The 23,967-nt window shown below is 29.7% G+C and overlaps 1 protein-coding gene across 8 annotated transcripts; it reads left to right on the top strand.

Annotated features, from left to right (window-relative positions):
• Positions 1-4,593: 4,593 nt before the first annotated feature.
• LOC18045982 lies at positions 4,594-14,981 on the top strand. 8 transcript variants are annotated; one of them, XM_024189061.1, is made up of 16 exons: positions 4,594-4,936; positions 5,030-5,114; positions 5,225-5,327; positions 5,458-5,542; positions 6,098-6,184; positions 6,316-6,410; positions 7,325-7,385; positions 7,691-8,154; positions 8,603-8,684; positions 8,772-8,948; positions 9,020-9,073; positions 10,184-10,276; positions 10,369-10,434; positions 11,345-11,391; positions 12,925-13,659; positions 14,072-14,981. In XM_024189061.1, exons 1-16 carry the CDS (start codon positions 4,820-4,822, stop codon positions 14,448-14,450), a joined length of 2,730 nt encoding a protein of 909 aa, XP_024044829.1. In that variant the 5' UTR covers positions 4,594-4,819; the 3' UTR covers positions 14,451-14,981. The 8 variants fall into 8 exon arrangements, with proteins under 8 accessions (XP_024044829.1, XP_024044831.1, XP_024044830.1 ...); XM_024189063.1 differs by lacking the exon at positions 14,072-14,981 and adding an exon at positions 13,817-13,946; XM_024189062.1 differs by lacking the exon at positions 4,594-4,936 and having other exon boundaries at positions 5,029-5,114; positions 5,208-5,327.
• Positions 14,982-23,967: the final 8,986 nt, after the last annotated feature.

The raw sequence follows: 23,967 nt of genomic DNA, 5'->3' as shown, positions 1-23,967 counted from the left end.
GCTTCGATTTTTATGAAAAATTATGATATTTTTAATATTTATATTAAAAAATAATGTCAAATTTCTAAAATTTAAGACTTCTATATTTAGTATTTTTCTTGGTACTAATAAATATTACAAAAAAATTAATACAGTACAGTGTAGCACCAAATATTATACAACATTATAATAATATAATGATAATGCAATACAGCATAATGCAATATAGTGTGCCAAACGCACGCTAAATGTATTGTGTTAAAGTGTATTATGTGAGGATGCATTGCATTATAATATAATGCAATACTATCTTTCGTGTAGTATTGATTGTATTATATAAAATAATATTATTTGATATTAATATTAAAACTAAATTAATATTGTTTAAATTTATTAATATTTTATAGTTTTATTATTTAGTTTTGAAATTAAGTATTAATAATTATTTTTATATATTAACTTTTATAATATAAAAGTGATTTTAATAATATATTATTATATAATAAATTATTAATTAATATTATATTATAATTTATTTCTATATATTAGTTATTATAATATAGTTTAATTTAATGTTACATTGTCAAAATATAGTACTATATAATTATATAATAAACAATATAATATTAAATTATAAAGTTATTTTTATTAATTAATGTCAACTATAATGGCTTAATATGAATTTACTTTTAAATTTAGTCTTTTAGTAAATAATACATAACTAATATAAATTAAAATACTTTTTACGTATTTAAAGTAAAATAATTAAAATGATTTTATGTAATCAAAGTAAAATACTTTATTAGTTATTTATTTATTTAATGTTTTGTTTTATCACAATCTTATATTATTATTTTTATTTGAATATAAATATAAACTAATATTTAAAAAATTGAATTTTATTATAATTTATTATATAATAAACTTTAAATGAATATATTTAAAATATAAGTTGTGTTTTACTGAACTCTGCCCCTGTGAGTTTATTTTATACACCTTTTATTCAATGGTAGGCTCAGGAAATAAATTCAGAAGGGGCTTAGTATAAATTGATTAAAAAACATTGAACAAGATAAGAAGAGCCAACAAAAAAAATAATAACTAAAATATTCAACTTCTTGACATGTTTTCATGTTTTAAAAATGTTGAATAATAGCATCATTGTCAATATAAGCAAATACATCTTTTTCAATGTATATAACTAAGTTATTATCATTGATCACTGATCCGGTTTTGAAGTCTATTCTTCATAAAATTCATGATTGAAAATATTCTCTCTACAATTGCAATGCCTACAAGTACAATTAGAGCCAATGTAACCAATAAATAAACTAACGCATACACCTTATCCTTTTTAGTCTTAATCATTGTCCTTGTAAGTTCACCAATCCCTTTCCATCCTAAAAATTCTTTACTAGACAACAGATTTGCAATGTAAACATTAAGTTGCAGCTTAAATGCTATAAGATCTATTGTAGAAAAATCTTTAGGATAAAATTTAACCAAGTCCAATAATTTTCCTTGTCAAAAGCTACAAATAAATCATTTGAGCATAGATAGGGCAGGCAAATAAGCAACTAAGAATATGACTCACTGAAACAATCATTCGGCTCTTGGGGTTGCATGTCTAAGACAACATAAAATAACTCAACTCGATACTGGTGTAAATTTGTGATTTCTTGAGCTTTATAGCATGATCACCCAGGAATTAAAAATAAATTATCCATGCCTAAAACATCAATATCATGCTTGCTCCGAAAAGTAGAATCTTGACCAAATAAAAAATTTCATTTGCTATCTCTCAAGTTCTGAAGGTTACGCTTATAAACTTCAATCAATTTTACCGCATTCAAAATATCATGATATTTCCTTTGTAATGCTCGTGATAACTCATTTGCATAGCCGAGAATATTTTTCATCAAAAATAAGCAAAATATGAAATAAAACTATTGCATCAACTTTAATAGTATTTTACCTTGAAACCTTTATTTAGAATTTCCTTTGACTTCAATTATCTCAAGCACAACAACCACAGATGGGAACATAGAAATCCTGCCTATTAACGTATTATAATGAGAAGATCAACGTGTAACAATAGGACACTTTAAAGGAATCTCTTGATTCAAACCTTGTCCACTCGAAAACTTGCCCTTACCTAATGCTTCAATAATTACGAGAGCATGTTTCTCACAGAAAATGTCACAGCGTTCAGCTAATGCTCCAATAACATTAACTAGCATTGAACCTAAATTGAATAAAGAATTAAATTATTCATACTTTTTTTGCCATAAATATAAGAGCCAATTGAAGTTGATAAGCAAAACAGTTACATAATAAGCAAATTCATTCTCCTCTAAAATGAGTGTTTTCAAACCATTGAACTCAACCTACATATGACTTGCCCTATTGTAACCTTACCCACGTAATATTGATGAACTTAATTCAAGCCTTGATAACATATTATCAAGAGACTTTTTAATTAAGTGAGGCAGCTGTAATACTAGAGATATGTTCAATGCCAACAAAATGTTCGACCACATATCCATTCTTATCCACATAATGTAATACAACAACCATTTGATCTTTGTAGATATATTACGAGACTTATCAATTAAAACAAAAAATAACGAATCATCCATCTCTCTAATAATAGAATTAGTAGTTTTAACTGCAGCACAACTTACAACGTCTTTTTGAATCTTTGGGGATATCATTTACAAATTTAGAGGAGTGTTTCTAAAAGTAACAACATTAATATCTTCATTATGATCAACAAGGAAGCATAGAAGCTTAATAAAATTCCCTCGGTGCTTAAAACATCAGACTCATCATTCCCACAAAATGCTAGCACTTGATTTAAAAGAAACCAAATACAATCAACAACAACATTCAAGTGAGTTTCATATATATTTGAGTTTTCTTGGATTGTCTTTCAAAAAATGTTACAATATGCTATTTATAATTTATCAACCTTTCACAATTTTGCCTAGCTTAGTTATGGGCACTATTGACACCTCCTGTATGAATCTTTAATTTTAATTTCTTCTTCCAATTTTCAAATCTCTTCCCAATAAAAGTAGTACTGCCTGCTTAATCACTGTTGTCTTTTTTGAAAAGATAACAAAAAAGGCAATATGCAAACTTTTCTTTCATACTATATTACAACAAAAAATCAAATTCTTCGAACCAATTTGAAACAAATCGTCATTTTTAATGTCTCAAATTAAAAATTTTACCCCTTAAGTTGAGAAGGATGCTTTTGCAAGTATGCTCTTTGAGCTTGATCTTAAATTTTATAATTATCAATACAAGGTCGTAAGCCAAGGTCTGCAGGCAAATTTTGTAAATTAACCTCATATGAACCATTATTGGTTCTTTTCGGAGGAGACAAAAGTGGTGGTTTCTTTTTAAAAAAGTTCTCCATATCTATTTCAAATAAATAAAATCATTATTAACTTAAATTCCATAATAATAGCTAAATCCTAACAAAATAACTGCAACAAGACTGATTAGTTTAATACAAATTTCATATTACAAAAATATTATTTTACATTACATTGAAGAGGCTCACAGGAATGCTCGAATATTAAACAACATGTTTATAGATTTTATTCATTTGTTTGCATTAAAAAAATGATTATTTTCATTATATAATAAGTTATAAGCATTTCACTTTCTACACAACACCCACTATCCCACTACTTTTCATTTGAATTTTTAATGTTAAAGTATTTCTCACTTTTAACAATGAACATTTACTTTTGGAGTTTTCTATATAACTATCAGAATACAAATTGATGAATAGAGGTGCAAAAGACTTAATATAGCATTCATGTAAGAATCATTAGTTCGCTAGTAAGGCATAATTCCTGTTTCAGATTTATATTTGGTCTAGCTGCAACTACAGTAAGGGATGACATGCTCAACGGTAGCAGTGGCAGATGATAACAGGCTGGCAACAATAGGAATGGAGTCGTCGGCAAATCTACGACAATGGTGGTAGACTGGTCATAACCCACTCAAATCGTGATTTAGGGATTCATGGTTTATTGGGATTTACTTTTTTTTTATTCCTTAAATTTTTTATGGTTAATTTATAAACAATGAGTGTTGTAAGTTAATTTTAAATTATAATTTGATTAAATTTAAAAGTCTTAACCATTTAAATAGATTTAATTTAAAAGCTCAAAATATTTAATATATTAGTATTGGACCTAACAATTAGACGAGACTAAAAGAGCTCAATTTAAGAAATTTTAAGGCGTAGGAGGGGTTTAATTGGGTCCACCCATGTTATTATTGTATTATCTACCTATTTAACACAGTTCAATGCAATTGAAAATTGAAGCCAAATATGATTAGCATAAGAGTAGTGTTTTAATATCATGCAATAAAGTATAATGCAAGCTGTCAAATGCACTAAAAAGATAAAATAGTCAAATAAATTTATATGAAAGTAATTTCAATAGTAAAAAAAAATTAAGTAAGAAAAAATTAAAAAATAATTAATTAATTGTAAACAATTTATTGTTAATTTATATTATTAAAAATATAAATTTACAGAAGTAAGAAAAAATTAAAAACATCCCAATCCCTAGTCCTGACCAGTTTATGGGTATCTCACCTGTAACGGATATGAATCCATAACCAATGGATAATCCGGGATCCATACTCCATACCAACATATATGGATATCGGATAATTTGATAAATCCATCTATCTTATTAAGATTTATTCCAACGCGATTCGAACTAGGGTTTTTCACTCTTCACAACCTTTTTTCTTGCTGTTGTTGCTGCAGTTTCCCTCCAAATTCTCCTCAAAATAAAACAGCACAAAAATGGCTTCACGTTTTCAGGCAGCTACGCTAGCGACCGCTCCGTGCTATCCAAATGCCATCGCGTGGTCCGACGAGAACTTAATTGCCGTTGGTTCTGGTCATCTCGTCATCATTCTGGTAACCATTACGCTAACTGCTACATTTGTTAGATTTCAAATTTTATACTTTTAATTTTTATTGATTTTTTTCTTTTAAATTCTAATTCTCCAGAATCCAGCGTTGCCTTTTGGTCCTAGAGGACTGATCACGATTCCTGATTGTGAACCGTATCCAATTGGAGTGGTGAAAAGAGAAGGTAAGAGATTGTAGTTTCAAGTTTGCTACTAAAGTATGCTTATTTGCTTTTACTTGTGTGAACATTTCAGATTTTAACATATGTTTAATTTAGAACTGGAACTTTTACAGAGTTACTTAGTGATTGCCTGTTGTCCACTTCTTTAAATCGAGACCGTCGACCTTCTGTTCGATCAATTTCATGGTCTCCTATTGGAATGGCCTCTAACTCAGGGTATGAATTTCAAATTATTTTTGTTTCTCCTTTTTGTCGCCTGTTCTTGTAATGGTCTTTTTTTTTTTTTTAATGTTCTTTAGAACTTATTAATGCTATTTAATTGTGTTCGTGATGTAATTTTATGCAGGTGCTTGTTAGCTGTTTGCACAACAGAAGGACATGTGAAGATTTATCGCCCTCCATTTTGTGATTTTGGGGCTGAGTGGATTGAGGTATGCACTATGGAAACAAATTCATGATGCCAATATTGGGGGTGATAGGAAGTGTGCGTTGTAATTACCCTGGGAATTATTCATATTGCCAATATTGGTAATGCCAAATCTGCTAATATAGTTTGAACTCAACCATATTCCAGAAATGTTAAAATAGAGCATACAGGTCCCTGTAATTGATCTGTATATGTTTATAGTCATTTATTATGTGTCAAATATAATTTCTTAAGAAACTGCTAGCAAATTTTGTTGGTTAACTTTAGTCCATACATAAAATGCCACGTATTGCTTGAACACAATGCATTTCGTTTGTAGAATACTTTTTCATTTTTCACTTTGAATAAACAAAATACTTGAGTAACAAATGATTACCAATTTCTGTTCTTTTTTTTTCTCTCTCCTCTCTTGTGAGTATTTGCACTGTTTACTTTCTATTATTGTATTTGTAATGATTTTCCAGTTTTTGTCTTGAAAGTTTGTTATTTTGGATAATATTGTTTTTGTTTACTTATAGCAAATTAGATTCCAACTTTGTTTTCCTCCAACCTTTCTTAGGTCGTAGATATATCGGATAGACTTTATGACTACCTTGCAATTATTAACTTTGGGGAACCACACATTTCTTCTGCAGAATTTCCTGAAGTAAGTTCTATCATCTACTACTGACCCTTGTTTGTGTTGCTAAATGATGTTATGATGCATTAATTAGCACACCGTAATAACCCAATCAGCCCTTTAGTCTGCAAAATAATATTTGTGTTCACTCTTACTAGGAGAAAACACCAGAGCATGAACCTATTGATGATTTGCCAAACTCTGTACCAAGAAAGGAGCGTAAACGTAGAAGAGTCAACACATCTAGTGTAATGTAAAAAACTCATCTTTTTTTAATTTTTCTCTAATTAGAAGTTTACTTAGTACCATATTTCTTTTTTGTTCATCAGTTGTGCAATTTATTTAATTTAAATCAGGAAAGTATATTATTATATTAATGTTAACTTGCTTGAGAAATGAAATTGGTAAATAGTTTGTAATCTTCTGTAACACATAGTGGAAGGTATGAATAAAGAACTGAATGTTTCTGCCTGGTGAGCTGTAGGATGTGTCATGGATATAGTGATTTATTTTTAGAAGACAAGATAGGTTCATCATTTGGCATGGGTTGGAAAAGGCAGTATTTTTATATGTTGCTTGAAATTGAGAATTTTGGTGCAGAAAATTTCCATTAATCACTTTTACGCCCAACTTTTATATATTTGAGCAATTATGTGATGGTTACGGTGGTGACAAAATAAGAACATTGACTTCCATAAATTTACAAAGAAGGATGAGAATAGGAGCTTCTTGACCTTGTGCTTAGAGTCCTATGGCCATTAGACCTCTATTCCAGTAGGCATCACTCTTAGGGTTAGCATCAGCTTTACATTTTACAGACTCAATGAACTACAAATCATAGACGCGCTGCTGCTAATTTATGGATGCAACAATATTTTTTTATTTTGGAGATACGACATGCAGTCACGAACAAACAACTATATCCTAATAAGGCCTTTAAATTACAACATGGACCTGATTTGGGGCTTTCCTGGGAACCTTGGTGGTCCAATATAGTATGTTAAGTGGGCTTTTCTTCGTCTTTTTGTCAATAATGAATTTAAGTAGTTGTATCTTTAATTTTAGAAGTTCAAACTTACATTTTGTGAACCTCTGGTTGACTGTACAAGATACTTTCCTGGTTGCACTTACCCTTTTTTTTTCTCTTTAACAAATGAATTTTTGCAGTAATGGTAGAAGTAGCAAGGATTCTGATGTTGGCTCTTGCCTTTCCATTGAAATGGCCAGGGTACGGTTTTCCTGTCAAGTTTTTCCTCCATTCACCCATTCCACAAGTCACTTTGTGTATTCTAGTAAGAATTGTAATTTGTTTCTTTTCAGAAATTAGTAGGATTTAACTTATATGGGTATAGTGGGTGCTAGTTGGTTTAACTGGCAAAATCTCTTGCTGTACAAGGTCTACAATTGGAACCTTGCCACCCACATAGTGAGGAGGGGATTTGATAACCATGTTTTTGCTAATTAAAAAAAAAAAAAACTTATATAGGTATCAAGTTTCAGTAAGGTTATTTCTACCATTTGTTTCATTTTCAGATTGTTGACTTTACATCTAATAAGATGAAAGACAGTAATACTCATCCAACAGTTGCTGCATCTAAATCTAAAGGAAATTCTATCACCAAGATACCAAGTAATTGCTGTCTCCCACTGATAACCGCTGATCAGTATGCCTCTCGCAGTGCAATGTTGCATTCCCTCGCTGTTGCCTGGTCTCCTGTGCTCAGATTATCATCCAAAAAATATCCAGTTCCTCAAAATGGTTCCTCCAACTGGTTCTCAATTCTAGCTGTTGGTGGGAGGTCTGGCAAAGTTTCATTATGGAGAATTTGTGTTCCAAAATGCTATTCGGTCGAGGACTGCAAGGTTCCTACAACAGCAGTGCTCATTGGGCTATTTCAGGCTCATAATTCTTGGATCACTTCCATCAGTTTAGCAGTGCTTTCGTCTGATTCTTCAAATCCTCAAGTTTTATTGGTTACTGGGAGCTCTGATGGAAGGTGAGTTATGCATAGTAGTATATTTTCATTTGCTTTTAAACTTTTCTCGACTGTAGAAGGTTTCATTTGTAAATGGTTACCAGAGCTCTTAGTCACTGCACCTTTGTGTGTACTTTTGAATAGCTTGGATATGCAAGATAATATTTGTCAAACATAGTCTAACAAAAGAAGTGTTTATTTTACCATTTCAATCATTTGAATTTAATGTAGAGGAGAATGATAAAATAATATTCTAGGATGAAATGTTTATTTTCATATAATATCAATTGGAACCCAATACCCAAAGCATGATTGATGCATTTTGATGATGAATACTTGCCCATTTCCATTATTTACATCAGTGCCGAAACCTATTTAACCCTAATGTTAAAGAAGGAAGAGTTTAATCCGTTGAGTCCCACTGTATTTGTGAGGTTATTTGTTCTAATATATTTATTGTCTGTAATAGTGTGAGGATCTGGGATGGATATATTCAGGAGTTGCAGAAGTCAGCAGAAGCTCACTGTGTTCCATTTTCCCTTTTGAAGGAGGTAGCGCTTGTTTGTTGGAGTATTTTCATTTCATATACAGAGTTAATTAAACCAATGCTTTTTTTTTTGTTTTTCTCTCTTTAATAGGTTGTAACTGTTAATACTGTCCCAATCTCGGTTCTGTCACTCATTTTACCTGTCCAGTCCCCTCGTCTAATGCTCTTAGCAGTTGGCAAAGGATCTGGATCTTTTGATTTGTGGAAATGTGACATAAGTTGTAACAAATTTGATAAAGTTGGCTCATACAATGCCCATGATCAAGTTGTAAGTGTCTTCTTGTTATTTTATCTTCTGCTGCATCTCCATCTTGATTTAATTACTTGAGGGTTTATCAGGTTACAGGTTTAGCTTGGGCTTTTGATGGATGTTGTCTCTACAGCTGCAGTCAGGTACTAAATTTTATGAAGTTCAGCTGCATCATACAATAATTCTTAGTATGACAGGTGTCATATGATGATTTTTAGATTCATACCCGCTCTCTGATGTTTTTTATGCATTAAACTGGTTACCAGTAGCCTTATTTCATATTCAAATCTTTTTCTTCATCAGTTTGTCTGATGCCTTCTGCCAATTTATATATATTCCTAGTTTCACATGTGCTATCTCTAAGTGTATATAAATTAGAAGAAATATCTTCAGCAGAATATCTTTATATATATTTTAATGGCACTTACAAATTTTGCCACAAGATTTCAGCGTGTGGCAAGTCAAGTTGTAGTTGCTCTAGGTCGATATGAGCAGTAGTTGGAAAAAGAGATTTTGCTTATTTGTCAATCTTTTGTAAATTCAACTTCAATTAGATCCAGTTAATATATAGAGTCAATATTTGGTGTGATTTGATCTTCTGCATTTTTAAATGAAGAACTCTGCAAAGTTGTTCTGAATGGCTTGAGCCCTCTTTTAATGCTCAAGAAAACAGTTTTTGATAGTTCTAATTACATGCAAAATTCTAATAATTGTGTCTGCAAAATACTTTTCAATCTGCTAAAAGTAAAAATTAGATTTCTTTCAGAAAATAAAAATCTGAAATATGCTCGCTCTTCACTTCTTAAATTTTGCATTCGTCAAATTTTGATCTCTATAGATAAAAAAAGTAAATTAGATTTCATAAATAATTTGAGCTGCACCTCAAAATATAGATTCAAAACAGCATGTCAATCTCAATTGGAAATTAAGGAGTTGTTTTGGTTTAAGTAGATATTTTTTTTTGTTTCTTTCTTGAATGTATATTTTTTTGTTGTACATTTATTTCCACTTTATGGGGCCCTTAAACCAAGAGACCATAGCAGCTGAACTAGGGAAAGAACAGAAAGAAAAATGTATCTAGAAATTCAAAATATTTTATGAGCATGATTATTCATTTTACAATATAATACTTTTTTCCCCTCCTTTCTTGTCAAAATGTTATGTACTTCAGTGCACACAAGCTGTCTCTCCTTTGTCATGCAGGCAAAAAATGAAGCTGCTAATTGAATTTCATTATCTAATGATGGCTGTAGGATAATTTTGTGCGTAGCTGGATTTTTCATGGGAATTCTCTCTCTGAAGTATCGATTCCCACAAACACTCCTGGTCTGCAGAGCTGCACTGATGTATGATGTTACCCTTTCTGTTCTTCATTGACTTAAAAATACTTCACTAATATTTCACTCTAGTTGAATAAAATGTGAATCATTCTATCCAGCTTCCAGATGCATTTGTCTCTTGTCTTGGCATGGCCGTGTCTCCTGGAAATCTTGTTGTTGCTATGGTATGGCATTCTGTCTTCCTGGTATCTCCCCCATTTTTTCTTTTTTGCTAGTAGTTGTAACGGTAGACATAGTCGCCCTCCAGAAAAGCATTTTCCAGCATATAGCCTACATGCTTAAATTTTAGAATCTATTAGATTGCATATGAATGTTTCTGTTATCAAGAATTAATATTCTGCATTTTTTTCACACTAGTTATTTGAATAGACACGTTTAATTGGTATTACTATTATCATTTTCAAAAAAGTTTCTTCTCCTTTTAGGTGCAAATTTAAGTATATTTCACTAGTACTTAGTAGCATATTATGTCTGCACAATAATATTGTTGCTGTTGGATACCAAAGTATTATATTGTTTGATTCTGCTGTTTTAAACTATAAATCAAGATTTTTTTTTTTTTGGGAACACTTTTGGTTCACAAATTTTCTACTTGATTTTATTCATAGAAGTGTTCTTTTTTTTTTTTTTTTCTGAAAAGAAAATCAAATAGTCTTTACAACTCTTGTTCAAGGGGCAATCAAAGTGCTCTAGGATTCATGAAAATATTATAGTTTTTTTAATTGTATCTACAAGAACATTGTCTTGCAAGCCCCCCTTTTTTTTTGGGGCTTACAATTGGAAAAAGGATTTAATACTAATTAAATTAGTTGCATGAGATTAAAACAGGTACACCACTGATCTTTAAGTATTTCATTAATTATCATTAAATCATTCTGTTCATTAATTGATAAGAGGAGGCAGAGTAGAATATCGGATTCTGTAACCTACTAATTTGCTGATAAAAAACTTGTCTTTTCAGTTTTTTGTTTTCCCAATATCTAGCTACTGCAAGTCTTTATAGTGCTATTGAAAAGCTGTTGTTTCACATACTGTTAAGTTAAAACTGAAAAAGAAAGTGACTGATTCTTATAGGTCCGCAATTTCGATCTGGATGCATTAGATCACATGTACCAGGCAAGGTGAGTGACTCCTTTCCTACTAAATGCTCTATCAGAGTGTAGTGTGTGTATGTAAGAATTCGTGAATGTGATGTTTGCTGTAGAATAAATTGTTATATAAAACTAATAATAGGATATTAGGGAAATGGATAACTCAAGTTAATAAAAACGTAGGCTGTGTTTGGTTGACCAGAGAGAAGACAGAGGAGAGGAATTTGAATTTCTCTGAGGTTTCTACTGTTCGGTTGACAGTAATGAATGGGAAATCAAATTTTGATGGAACTCCAATTGCTTCAAATAGAAGAATTCGGTTTCCTCAATTTTTTATTTCCAGAATGCAGTAGGTGTAAATTACCATATTTATCCCTTAAAAATCATTTAATTACTGTACGCTGTTGCACATGGTTATTTTATTTGCTATTGCCATTTATAAGAGAGATAAAAATAGGAACTTCATATTTTCATTTAATTAATTAATCATTTTTTTAAAGATAATTACAACAAGTGAGGAAGCTGAAGCTCAAGCCTGTATTCTCTCTGAACATTTCATTAATGTAATGTTGAAAACCAACTGAATATTATTTCTATAATATACTTTATTTATTATATTTTTATTTTTAAATTATATACGTAGAAAATTGAAGAAAATCAAATCAGTTGATAATAATTTTTTCGATTACTATTTGCTTTATTTTTTTTTTATTTTAAATGTAAAATTTATTTATAATTATTAATCTAGTAAATAATATAAATTGATTAATATTTTTTTATATTTTTTTAATTTTACTTAAGAACAAATATTGAAATTTTACCACAAAGAATAAACTTCCCCCCCCCCCCCCCCCCCAGGATAAAGTTCCATCCCTTTCCCCCCTTGAATTCCATTCCAAACCAAATAATAAAAATGAAATGTCCTCTAGCCTCTCTCCTTTCCTGTCCCTTTCTCTGTTTTCCACTTTTTTTCTTTCTTATTTCTTCAAACCAAACACCACCTTAGTGATAACTATAAGCATCAAAAGAATATGAAAGGGGAAACTAGCATAACATCCCATGAAATGGTGACACAAACAAGCCAATCTGAATATTTGGCTTTTTGATCTCAGCTTGAGGAAATTGTCAAAGTTTGAGTTCAGCTTGTGATGGATCGAGTTTGACAATGATGCTCAAGCTTTGTTTAAATATTAGTTTGTGGCATATATTTTCTTATATTTAGACTTTATTTATAGTCAACATTCTAGCCTTTATATATGAGGAATGTAAAAATATATTATGTATAATTTCATGATATAAATCAATAGACGATAATCAATACGTAGGTTCTTGAGCTTCCTTGTCAAAGTCAAGCTCAAGCTGGAGTTGATTTGAGTTGAGCTCAAAAATTAACAAGCTTGAAAATATCAAAGTTGAGCCAGTTTATTTGTTAAGTGAATTGTTCACATCTATGAGAGTGAAAATGGAGGGATCATGTGAGAAAATGCCAAATAATATTTGACTACTGCATTTTTACCCTGATGTCTCACTTTAGAATGTTTTACTCGCTGGAAACATGTTCAGGGCTCAGAGATCAGCTATTGAGTTCTTCTGGATTGGTGGGCAACAATTAGATGTTTTGTCAAATACTTTTCCAAAGTATGGTCACGAAGCTTGCCCTGATTTTTCCGAGAAGGAATTGTCTGTTTGGGAGTCCAATATTTTGTGGTCTTTGCAACAATATGAAGATTTGCATAAGCCTTTGGTTGTTTGGGATCTTATTGGAGCATTATTGGCCTTCAAAAGGTCTATACCACAATATGTTGAATGTACACTACTTAAGTGGCTCTCATCATTGTATCTAGGATCACTCTCTTCATTATATTTGGGATCACATGTTGGCCTTTCTATGAAAACTGTTCTATCACATGTATCTAAAAGTGTATCAAAGATTAGTTCTCGCCAGTTGCACCTCATTAATATTATCTTGAGACGTGTAATACTAGCAGAGCTCAAGGCTGATCAAATCAACAGCAAACTACAGAACTTAGAAGGAATTTATGGCTCTGAAGAGGAGCAACTTACCGTATGGATGGAGTTGCTTTTGAACAGTGAAAAAGAACTCCATGAAAGACTTGTGGGTTTCAGTTTCTCTGCTTTTATAAGTCTTGGTGCTTATGCGACCTCAACTTGTTCTCAAACTGTGTATTGGTGCCCTGATGGAATTGCACAAATGGAGCAGTGGGTTGCACATAACCATGAACATGTAAGAGATCAACTAAAAGTCCTTGCATCAGAAGTTGCAGGAAGTGACAGAAGGTATTCTTTGTATTTTATTCTTTATGCTACAGAATTCTGCATGATAAATGAATTGCATATTTATGCAAAAATGGCAAACAAACAAGAGATATTTCAGACCTTTTGGCTATCTTGCTACATAATGCTGTGGGTTTTGTTTTCCTTGACATACCGTTAGAAGGCTCTATTCCAACATTTTCAGTAGCAGCTACTCCACTGGATTGAGCCATCCCCTTTAGTGATAGCAAAAGACCAAAAGGACATCGTTTCATGGAATCGCAGAATATGGTTTTTCATAATTTTACCCAAAAAGGTCTTGTTAAACAATATAATGGAAATTAAAGAATTTTTTCTCATTTTAGGAAACTTTGAACTCCATGTAACAAGATGTTGTATCTTTGTTTTATCATTGATACACTTCCTTGAACAACAGGAGCCACCCCAGTAAATATGTAGAAGAAGAGCAGTGTACCTATTGCACAGCATCAGTGCCTTTTGATTCCCCAGAAGTTGCGGTTTGCCGAGGTCTGGAAAGCAGTGATGGAGATAATCAGAAACACAAATTAGTAAGATGTTCTGTATCCATGCAGGTTTGCCCTGCAACTCCTCTATGGTTTTGCAAATGTTGTCAGAGATGGACTTCCAAACTGGCCGCAGAGTCTTTATTTACAATGCCTAGATATCCCGATGATTTCAAATCTTTAATAGAATCTTCTGTTCAAGAAGAAACTCCAAAACCCTTTTGTCCCCTTTGTGGGATACTTCTACAGAGATTACAACCAGAATTTTTACTCTCCCCATCACCAGTATAAGCTGCATGCTGTTTGTGGTTTATACTGTTGTATAGGTGATTACTGTGGATTTGTACAGTGTACATTAGAGAAACAAGAAACTAATGAAGCTTCAAGCATCCAGAATGACTGGAAGGATAAATATTAAGCAGTCGGGTTTATGTATTTATGTAGATGCAAATTAAGCTTCAAAACCATCCTTGACTGAATTAGATGTCCATAGGGTTTGGAAGGTTTCAAGAGTTGCAGTGACTTGTGAGATTATGTTATGCGTTGCATGCGCAAGAGAGTTTGCATTGATGTAACTTAGTAAATATCAGGTTAGATATTTTGTTTAGTAAATATCAGGTTAGAGATTTTGTTTATGTATTTTAGATTTTTATTTTGATGGCTGAAAAAGATGTATGTTACCGATATATGGAAGTGGGAAACTTCTAGTCATCTATAGAGGATTCTAGAATATTCTTTACTGTTAGATCCCTGAGATTGACAAGGTAGCTAGGTTTCAACTATGATTGTTAACTTTTGTAATTTTTTTTAGGGAAGTAATTCCGTTCCATTTATTTGCTTTATTATTTCCTTCTTTAAATTCCACTTATTTTCTTGAGATTTGATTGTAAAAGAAAAGCTTATATAAGAAATCAGGCATGTTAGATTCACTAGCTTTCTCTAATTCTTGGCAGCTTTATGTACTTTAAATGAGCTAAGTCAATCAAGCTTTGCTAGTAGTTAGATTTGAAATTTAGAGGCTTAAAAGAAGCTGCTGGCCTTGAATTACTTTTAAACCACTGCTATAATGGTAGGTGTGCAAATTCTGATTTTATTTCTACTTTTTTAATCTCTATATTACTTTTTATACAATAGAGAAGAATACCTATTTATATACATTAGACCCTAGGATAAAAATGATAAAAACAGGTAGGATATTGCAAATTAGTATCCCTGAAAATTAGGGATTAAATCTCCTAAAATCTGGTGTTTAAAAATTAGTCAACACACAGTTGTAGAATACAGATGACAATAATCAACGCAACAATAATCAACGCAACATTAGTCAACATGCGGCTGTAAAATACAGCTGACATCTGCAACAGTAGGTGTGTGAATTTTTCTTTGATTATTTTAAAATGAAAAGGGAATTAAAAAAAAAAAAAAGATGATGAGTGTGGGAATTGCAGTTGGTGGTAGGATTTTTATTGTTATTACGTTGTGCTAGTTACATGCATTAAATAATGAAATGGCTTATCTGAATTTTTCTTTGATTATTAAAAAAAAAAGATTAATGTTGGAATTTGGTTGCTGGTAGGATTTCTACTGTTATTACGTTGTGCTAATTACATGCTTCAAAAAATGAAATGTCTTAATTGCTACTTTGAACAATTAGATCTCAATGACTGTTTGTATATACAATGTCATTGGCTTGCAGCCGAAGATTGTCGGATCAGAAAAATTCATATGTTTTCCTTTCCAGTGATGTTGATTTTGGCTAGCCACAACTTTGGCTGGTACAACAGTGATGTGTTTGTATAATAAAAGAAAGGTGATCTGGTGATGATATCTCCATCCCATAAGTTTTGTAAACCTATCCAATTTTTTAAAAAATAATTATAAAAAATTTACATTATTTTTAAAATTTTAAAATAAGGAAGAATTTTGGAGAATTAATTAATTAAATCAATCTTAATTTATTTTTTATGACTTAAGATTTTTTTAATATTTGAGTATAAAGATTGATTTGAGATAAGTTTAAATTGACTAGTATACCCTTGTAAGGTAAAAATATCAAGAATTTACTTTAATTTTAATATTTTTTTAATTTTATAATAATCCCATTGTTTCTAATACTACTTTATTAGTATAATTGTGGACCTTTAATTAAGTTAATATAATTTCTTTATGATATAATATTCATGTAAATTATTGGGTTGTTAAATTTGTCATTTACGATAGTGAAAATAATAATTAGATTTTATTTAAAAATATTAGATATAAGTCACAAAATTAAATACCTAAATTATTAAATACAATAACTCATATTTATTGGGGCAATATGGTCGTTTTATATCATAATAATAAAATAGTAAAATAAAATTTATATCAAAATTTATAATTAAAGATAATCAAAGTACCTTAAGAAAAAAAAAATTTAGAAGGATTTAATTGATTAATTGTGTAAAACTTCTATTGATTGTACTTTTAAAAAATATTAGGAATTTATTGTAATTATTTTTTTTTAGAAATAGAGTATATTTACAAAAATATATTTGAAGAATGATTGCTATTTTTTTGTTTATTTTTTATAAATCTTTTCTGCACTTTGTGATGCCGTTTAATTAGTGTAGTTTGGTCAAACATTGAGGGAGGTCAATCAAGATTTTCCAATTTTCAGTCAACATCGAAGCAAATGGTATTTGATCTCATATCACATAAATTTCCCTTTTTTTGACCATGTTTTATTATTATTATTGTTATTATTTTCTTAAACACTGCATTTGTCTGCATTATTAGCCTTGCACAAAACGGGTCAAACAAGTCATTTTCTAGTTTAAAATTGAAGGGATTTAATGAAAGAGGATTTTTTTTTTTTTTTTTGGCGTGGGCCGTCACAAATTCACAATCGCACAAAGTGGTCCATTTCTTTAACAAAATCAATAAGCAGTATTTTTTTACTCCCGTTTAAAATCCTTATAGAATAATATATTGACAATCATAGTTCTATTATTAGAAAAAATTGCATAAAAGAATAAATATAAATTTAACTAAATTTAAAATATTTTATACTTAAAAGTCATGAACTCTCATCTTTGAATTATATAAATAATTATTTTAAAATCAAAATAATTTTGAGTCAATAAACCGATAAATTATGTAATGATAAGATTTATATTATAAAAAATTATGTGTAATATTTAATTAAATTTTGCTGTAACCTTCTGTTATTTTCTATAATTTTCATCAAAATAAGAGCAATATATATAATAAATGGGATATCATATTAGTTTTAAAGGGGTGCGAGGAGTTTCACTCAAATCAATGGCCTCGTCCATTTTAAGATTGCTGGATTACGAGGGGTCCATTTTTAGATTGCTAGATTACGAGGGGTCCATTTGCGAAAGTCAAAATACATTTCCAATTTATCCATTATAAAAGCAGGCAGGGTCCACCCTAGAGTATACAGGCTTTAGGTAGGGATGACAAAAATCTCCACAGGGACGGATACTCTCGGGGATTTTTTCTATTGGGGGAGGATATGTGGATAATTTCATACATAATTTTTTATTTGGGGAAGGGACGGAGAAATTTTTTTACCCAATTTCTTATACGAGGAGGGGATAGGGATGAGGTGGAATCCCCATCCACTACCTATTTTCCTATTTTAATTTTTAATTTAATTTTAATTTTTTAAAAAATTACTAGTAAATAAATAATAAAATTTAAATTATAAAATTATAAATATTGGTAAAAATAAAAATATCAAAATATTTATATTATTAAACTTTTAGACCTAACTAACTAATTAAAGTCCTAAATTTTTATTTAGGATATTAAAAAGACCGAGTAGATTCTATTAGCCTAATTTTTTTTTAATTTTAACATTCTTTAAATATTTTAAACTTAAATCTATTTTTTATTTATTTTTAGATGTTATAATTACCCACAGCGAATCATAATTTTAATATCTAATATAATCTAATATTTACTCTGATTTAACTATTGTGTTGTAAAGGGAATAGTCCACATTTATAAAGTGCCCACGCCACCATTGAAAAAGTTAATTTTGAATATAAATTCGATTTTATTTGTAACAATTTTGTATTAGACTATTAATTTGTTCATGATAGTTTGTATCACTTGCATGCTGCGTTACTTACTAATTTAATGTATGTGACTTTTGTAATAGATATTAATGTAAGATATATTTCGAACTTTATTTTTATTTGAATTTTTTATTTTAATATGATTAACTCAAAATCGAAAATAAAAAAAATGTATTAGTTATTCGGGGATCGGGGACCCTCAGGGATCCCCTGTTATTATTCGGGGAGGGGATGAAGATTCTCTCAAATAATTCTGACGGAGATGAGGAGGGGACAAGGACATACGCAAAATATCGGGGATGGGTACGGGGAGATTGGTCCCCTCCCCTCCCCTCCCCATTGCCATCCCTAGCTTTAGGAGAATTTATTTTATGAGAGCTCTTTTTATTCAACAATTTTAATATTAAAAAAAATAAATAAAAGAGTTCAAAATTCATTTCATCTTTTATTCTTTAATTTTAACAAATAATCAAGAAAATCCTAAAAAAAAATTGAAAACAAAACCTAAAATTTACTTCCTTTAGAGCTTATACAAAAATAAACAAACAGATAAATGAGAATAATATTATTTTCAAATAAAATATTTAGTATGGTAGTACATTGAAAGTTAAAATGATAAATAGATGATAAGATAGTAGATATGGATTTTGTATTTTAAGAAACTAATTTTTTACTTTTTTGAATGAACTAATGCATATTATAATTTTATTTGTAGATAAGAAATAAAAAAAAATCATCTATGATTTTTTAGTTTATAAGGTTCTTAATAGAAATTAAAAGGAATATTCAAAATCAAAGATTTTAATGTTAAATAATTCAGCTTTTTCAAGAAACAAAAAAGGTAAAAAAATTATTTATTTTTCTTGGAAAAACTAATAATTAATGAATTAATGGTTAAATAATATTATTAATTAGTCTCTTCAATAATAAGATTACCAAATATAAATTTTTTTAAAAACAAATTCTTAATTATAGGATAATTATTAACTAGAGAGATGTCTAATAAGCTTTACTACCATACATAATTTTTTTAAAAAATCTTTAATATTAGAGAATTATTAATGAAATACTCAAAAAATGAGGCATTCCTAAAATTTAAGGTCTTAGGCGATTGCCTTATTCGTCTATACTTAAATTTATCCCTCAAAGCAGGTTAATGGTTTCGTGGTCCGCTAAATCTATTTGTTTCAGTCTCAAATGAATGGATGTTACCACATCATATCATTTATATAATATGTCTATTAATTTGTACCACATAAGTTATACTTAAATACTTCTAATTTTAAGTTTTAAGATTAAATATTTTACTCGAGTATAAGTTTTACATTATAAAAGCACGTGATTGTATTTATAGCATTTTAATAAAATTTAAGTTGCAGAAGTTTAAGAAATAAAGAAGAGTAACCAAAATTTGGTATTACTTAGACCATGTTTAGTATTGGGGTGTTATAACTTTTAAGTTATAATTATTGTGGAAAAAATTTAATTATGATATAAAAGTTAATAGTATATAGTAAATATAATTTTTAAATAATAATTTTCATAAAATTAGTAAAAATATAGTAGATCTTTTATCATATAAGTGTAAAATTAACTTAACTTTATTTTATTTTGATATTAGAATTTAAAAATTACAGCTGCTCAACTTTAATTTCAAACAAAACTTAATGCTGCGACTAAGTATTTGAAAATTGAAATTACGGACACAGTCAATAGACTAGATGCTTTGTATCTTCTAACCATGAACCTTTTGGGTCAGGCTCTTGCTGGTTTTCATCTTCTAGTCAAGTCGATTTTTATTTATTTTTTATTTTCTTAATGATTTAATCCCCTTTTATTAATAGATATTTTATAATGGCCTTAACAAATTTGTAGTTTCTTCATTGTAGCACTTGTTGAACGAAAATCTTGGTTCCTTATAGTTGAAGTTTTAGACATTCTAAGGTTGATTATTTGATAAATGACCCCGGGATTGCGATTGGTCTTTCCTGGTCTTGGATTTTTTAGGGGAATATGTTTTTTTGACGCCCCTAAAAATTTCTCATAAAATTTAATTTTTTTAATCGAAATTACCAAAATAACTAAAGATAAATTAATTAATTTTTATTTAAATCAAAATTTAATTACAAACTTAAATAAATTATTCTTTTAACTAATTTTTTTTACTCACCAATTTTATATTTTATATTATATTTTAAATTTTAAATTTTAATTGAAAAATATTTTTTTTAAATAATATAAGAGTTTAAAGTTATGGAGATAGAAATTATGTAATAAGAAAATAATTTAAAATTTTAAGATTTTCATGTTTTATAAACAAAATTTGAAAAGAAATATTTTTCTAATGTGAAGTTTGATTGGGAGATGGCTAATTTTAATATAATTTGTATTTTGTAAATTAAGTTAGGAATATTTTAGGAAATAAAATTCGAGAGGGTTGTTATAAGGAGTTTAGAAGAATGTCAAAAAGTCCACTCTTTTTAGGGTTAGGCCTTTACAATTAGATTTTTTTACAAGTAGGTTGCCTATGAGAAAATAGAAACCACATTAAGAATGCCAATTGTGTCATTAGTCGACCTCTGATGCTCAAATCAATTATTAATAACAGATAATTTAGTTTCGAATTTGTCAATCCTGAATCCTAAACTAATTGTTAAATTGAGGTAAGAATACGTCCTATATTATGACTAATCAAAATACCAATTCCGTCTTAAATCTCGAATGTCTCAATTTTATGAAAGAAAATAAAATAGAAATGTTCATACTTTCTAACAACCACTTAAAATCCAAAAGTTTTAAGTAAAAATTGATTGTAAGGGCATAAAAGCATGGTTGCGAGCAAGAGCGATGTAGCTTGCGATGGAGGCGCACAAGTAGGGTGTGACTATGTGACTGTGATCGTTGTGAAATATCTTTGTTTTTTGGTTAAATTGGAAAAAAAATGGATCATACTCAATTTCTCATGTTAATAAATTTTTTTTTTTGTAAAAACCAATTGTTTGCTCTCCACTTCATCACTCATTAATTGATCCACTAATACTTTTAACACACGAATATTAATATGTATTTGTCTCTCTCTCTTTCTTTTCTTTTTTTTTCATACATTATGAATAAATAGTAATTTAAAAAGTAATAATGGGTTCCACTAAACCTATGCAATACATTTTGGCTTTTTTCACTTCTTCGAAAAATTAATCATTTCTATATTATAAAATAAAACTAAACTACCATTTGAAAAACAATGCAAAACGCACCTTAAGCTTTTAAAATTAAACAAAAAAGTTGTATTTACTTTTTTTTTTCTAATTGAATGAAATTTAAAAGGAACATTATTAATTTTCTATTTGAAGAATAGAAATCCAAAAATATGTAAAAATTTATCATGTATTTTTTTTAAAGATTAGAAAATTATGAGGACAAAAGTTAACAAACAATACACATTAAGTCATATTGGGCTGAAATACACATCACTTAGGTTTTGTGTAAAAAAACCTAAAACAAAAGCTTTGATTAGAACAACCTAAAACTAAAGGTTAGGTTAGGAAAGTGCCAAACAATACCAAAACAAAAAAAAAGGGCAATATCTATAAAAACTACGAGTTCCTTAATGGAATAAAAAGACTCTATACACTAAGATCTAATTACTGAAGGAAATTTTTTGAGCTAGGCCTATTTGACCCACCTTACCTATTGTAAATGAAGAACACATTTCAATTGGAACGATTGGTATACACACCAATTTATTGTAAATTATAAATTATTTATTCATATAAGAAATCATTCGTTTATTATTAAAAACTCATTATAATTCAATACAACTTTTATTTAGTGATTACTCCAACTAGGATTTCTAGATAAGTTTCAAGAAGTTAAAAAAAAGAAATTATTAATTTCCTACCTAATTTCTGCTGAAAATTCAATTTAACGTCAGGGAATTTTGACAATTGGTCAAAAGCACCTAAATTTTTAGTGTTTATTAATTTACCACCAAAGTAGTAACACCGTTAACGAAATGTTAATTTACAAGGGTATTTAAGGTATTGCATTACTATGGATTTCTTTAGGTCAAAACAAAAGTATTTTACTAATAAAATTTATCAAAATTTTCTTTTAATTTAATTTTATTCAAATTGATAAATATATTGTTTGGGGATATACTTGGAAGGATATTTTTAAACTAATAAATGAATGATATGAGGACAATTACAAGGGTAAAATTGTCACAATACTTGGAGAAGTATAAAGATGCCATTTGGAAGAATTTACTACATTGGATGAGCTTAGGAAATCACATGTCGAGGTCGAACACATCAAAATATTTATGAGAAATAATAAACCTAGTACAAAAAAAAAAAAATTCTTATCCCTTTTCCCTAAATATGACACATACCCCTAAAAGTATTCTCTCTTTTTAATTTAAAGATGGCATCTATCTCTAATTTTTATGAGCTCTCTTTACCAGTAGCCTCCACTATATAAATGTCGTATTCATCCATATTGGGGTTCTTATCTCCTTGCCGCCCCTCCTTTTCTTTCATCTCTCTCACATGCACTTCTCCATTTTTGGGAGGCCATTTCTATTCTCCACCTTCATCATCTTCTCCACCATATTATCACTCTTCATGTCTTTATTCATCATTTTCATCTTTATCAAGACCAATCATCTCTATATAACTATCTAGATTATGTTATTTGTCTTGTATAATATAAAATTTTACGTAACCTCTAGTTTACAGTTGATTGGTGATTCTTTACTCCTGTAGACGTAGCTTAAAAGACAAATCATGTGAAAAAAAATCGTGTTTTACTTTATACTTGTATTTGTTTCTCTATATTTTCAATTTGTAGTCGAGACAGTGTTTTATATATGAGCTTACATGAGGTATCCCAGCTATACTAGTATTTTGTGAGACTGCCTGAGTTATCTCTCGAGTACACTTGAGCTACTCTTAAGCACACACCAACCCTTTATATCACTGGGTTCCCCCTATTATTCCTCACATGACTACCTCAGGTAACTATGCATATTACTTTAGCTCACCACCTAGGCTACCTTAGCTAAACTAGTTGTGCAAACATCAGAAAAACACATCTAAACCCAAACTTGGTAGAAGCTCCCTTTAAATATAAATTTATTTGCTTTAATTAGATTTGAGTTGGATCCCGTGAGAATTACCCAATTGGTTCAAATCAGATCTTAGCAAAAATTTGGTGAAAACAATTAGCATTGTCCTATAGGGAGCTGTACAAAGAGCTTCTATACTAGTGGCTAATTTGCTCTAGATCGTGTTTGAATAAAAGGGCAACATATGTACCATTAGATGTAAACACCACCAAGTAAAGGCACTTGAGATATGCCAATAACAGACACATGGTTAGGAATTCTCTACTGATTTATTCTATATATATACACACACGCACGTGCACGTATGTATATATATATATTTGTAAATTTTGTTTGAAGACCTTGTGGGAACCTTAGGGGTTCCTCGCAGTAGTCAGTATCATTTGTGAATTTATTTTTATAAATATTATGTTAAGACCTTGGAGGGACCTCAGGGGTACCCTCGCAATGGTCAGTTTCACTTGTGAAAGTCTGTTTATCAATATTGTGTGAAGACCTTATGGGGAACTCAATGGTACCTTGTAGAGGTTGCTCGCTATTTTTTTTTTTTGAGATTTTATTATCTTCTTTGAAATTATATATAGCTTACGAACCC

The sequence above is a fragment of the Citrus clementina genome, unplaced genomic scaffold (genome assembly GCF_000493195.1).
Source record: "Citrus clementina cultivar Clemenules unplaced genomic scaffold, Citrus_clementina_v1.0 scaffold_3, whole genome shotgun sequence".
NCBI lineage: Eukaryota > Viridiplantae > Streptophyta > Magnoliopsida > Sapindales > Rutaceae > Citrus > Citrus x clementina.
The sequence above is the reverse complement of the archived record's forward strand: the minus strand, read 5'-3'. Positions and strand labels throughout refer to the sequence as shown.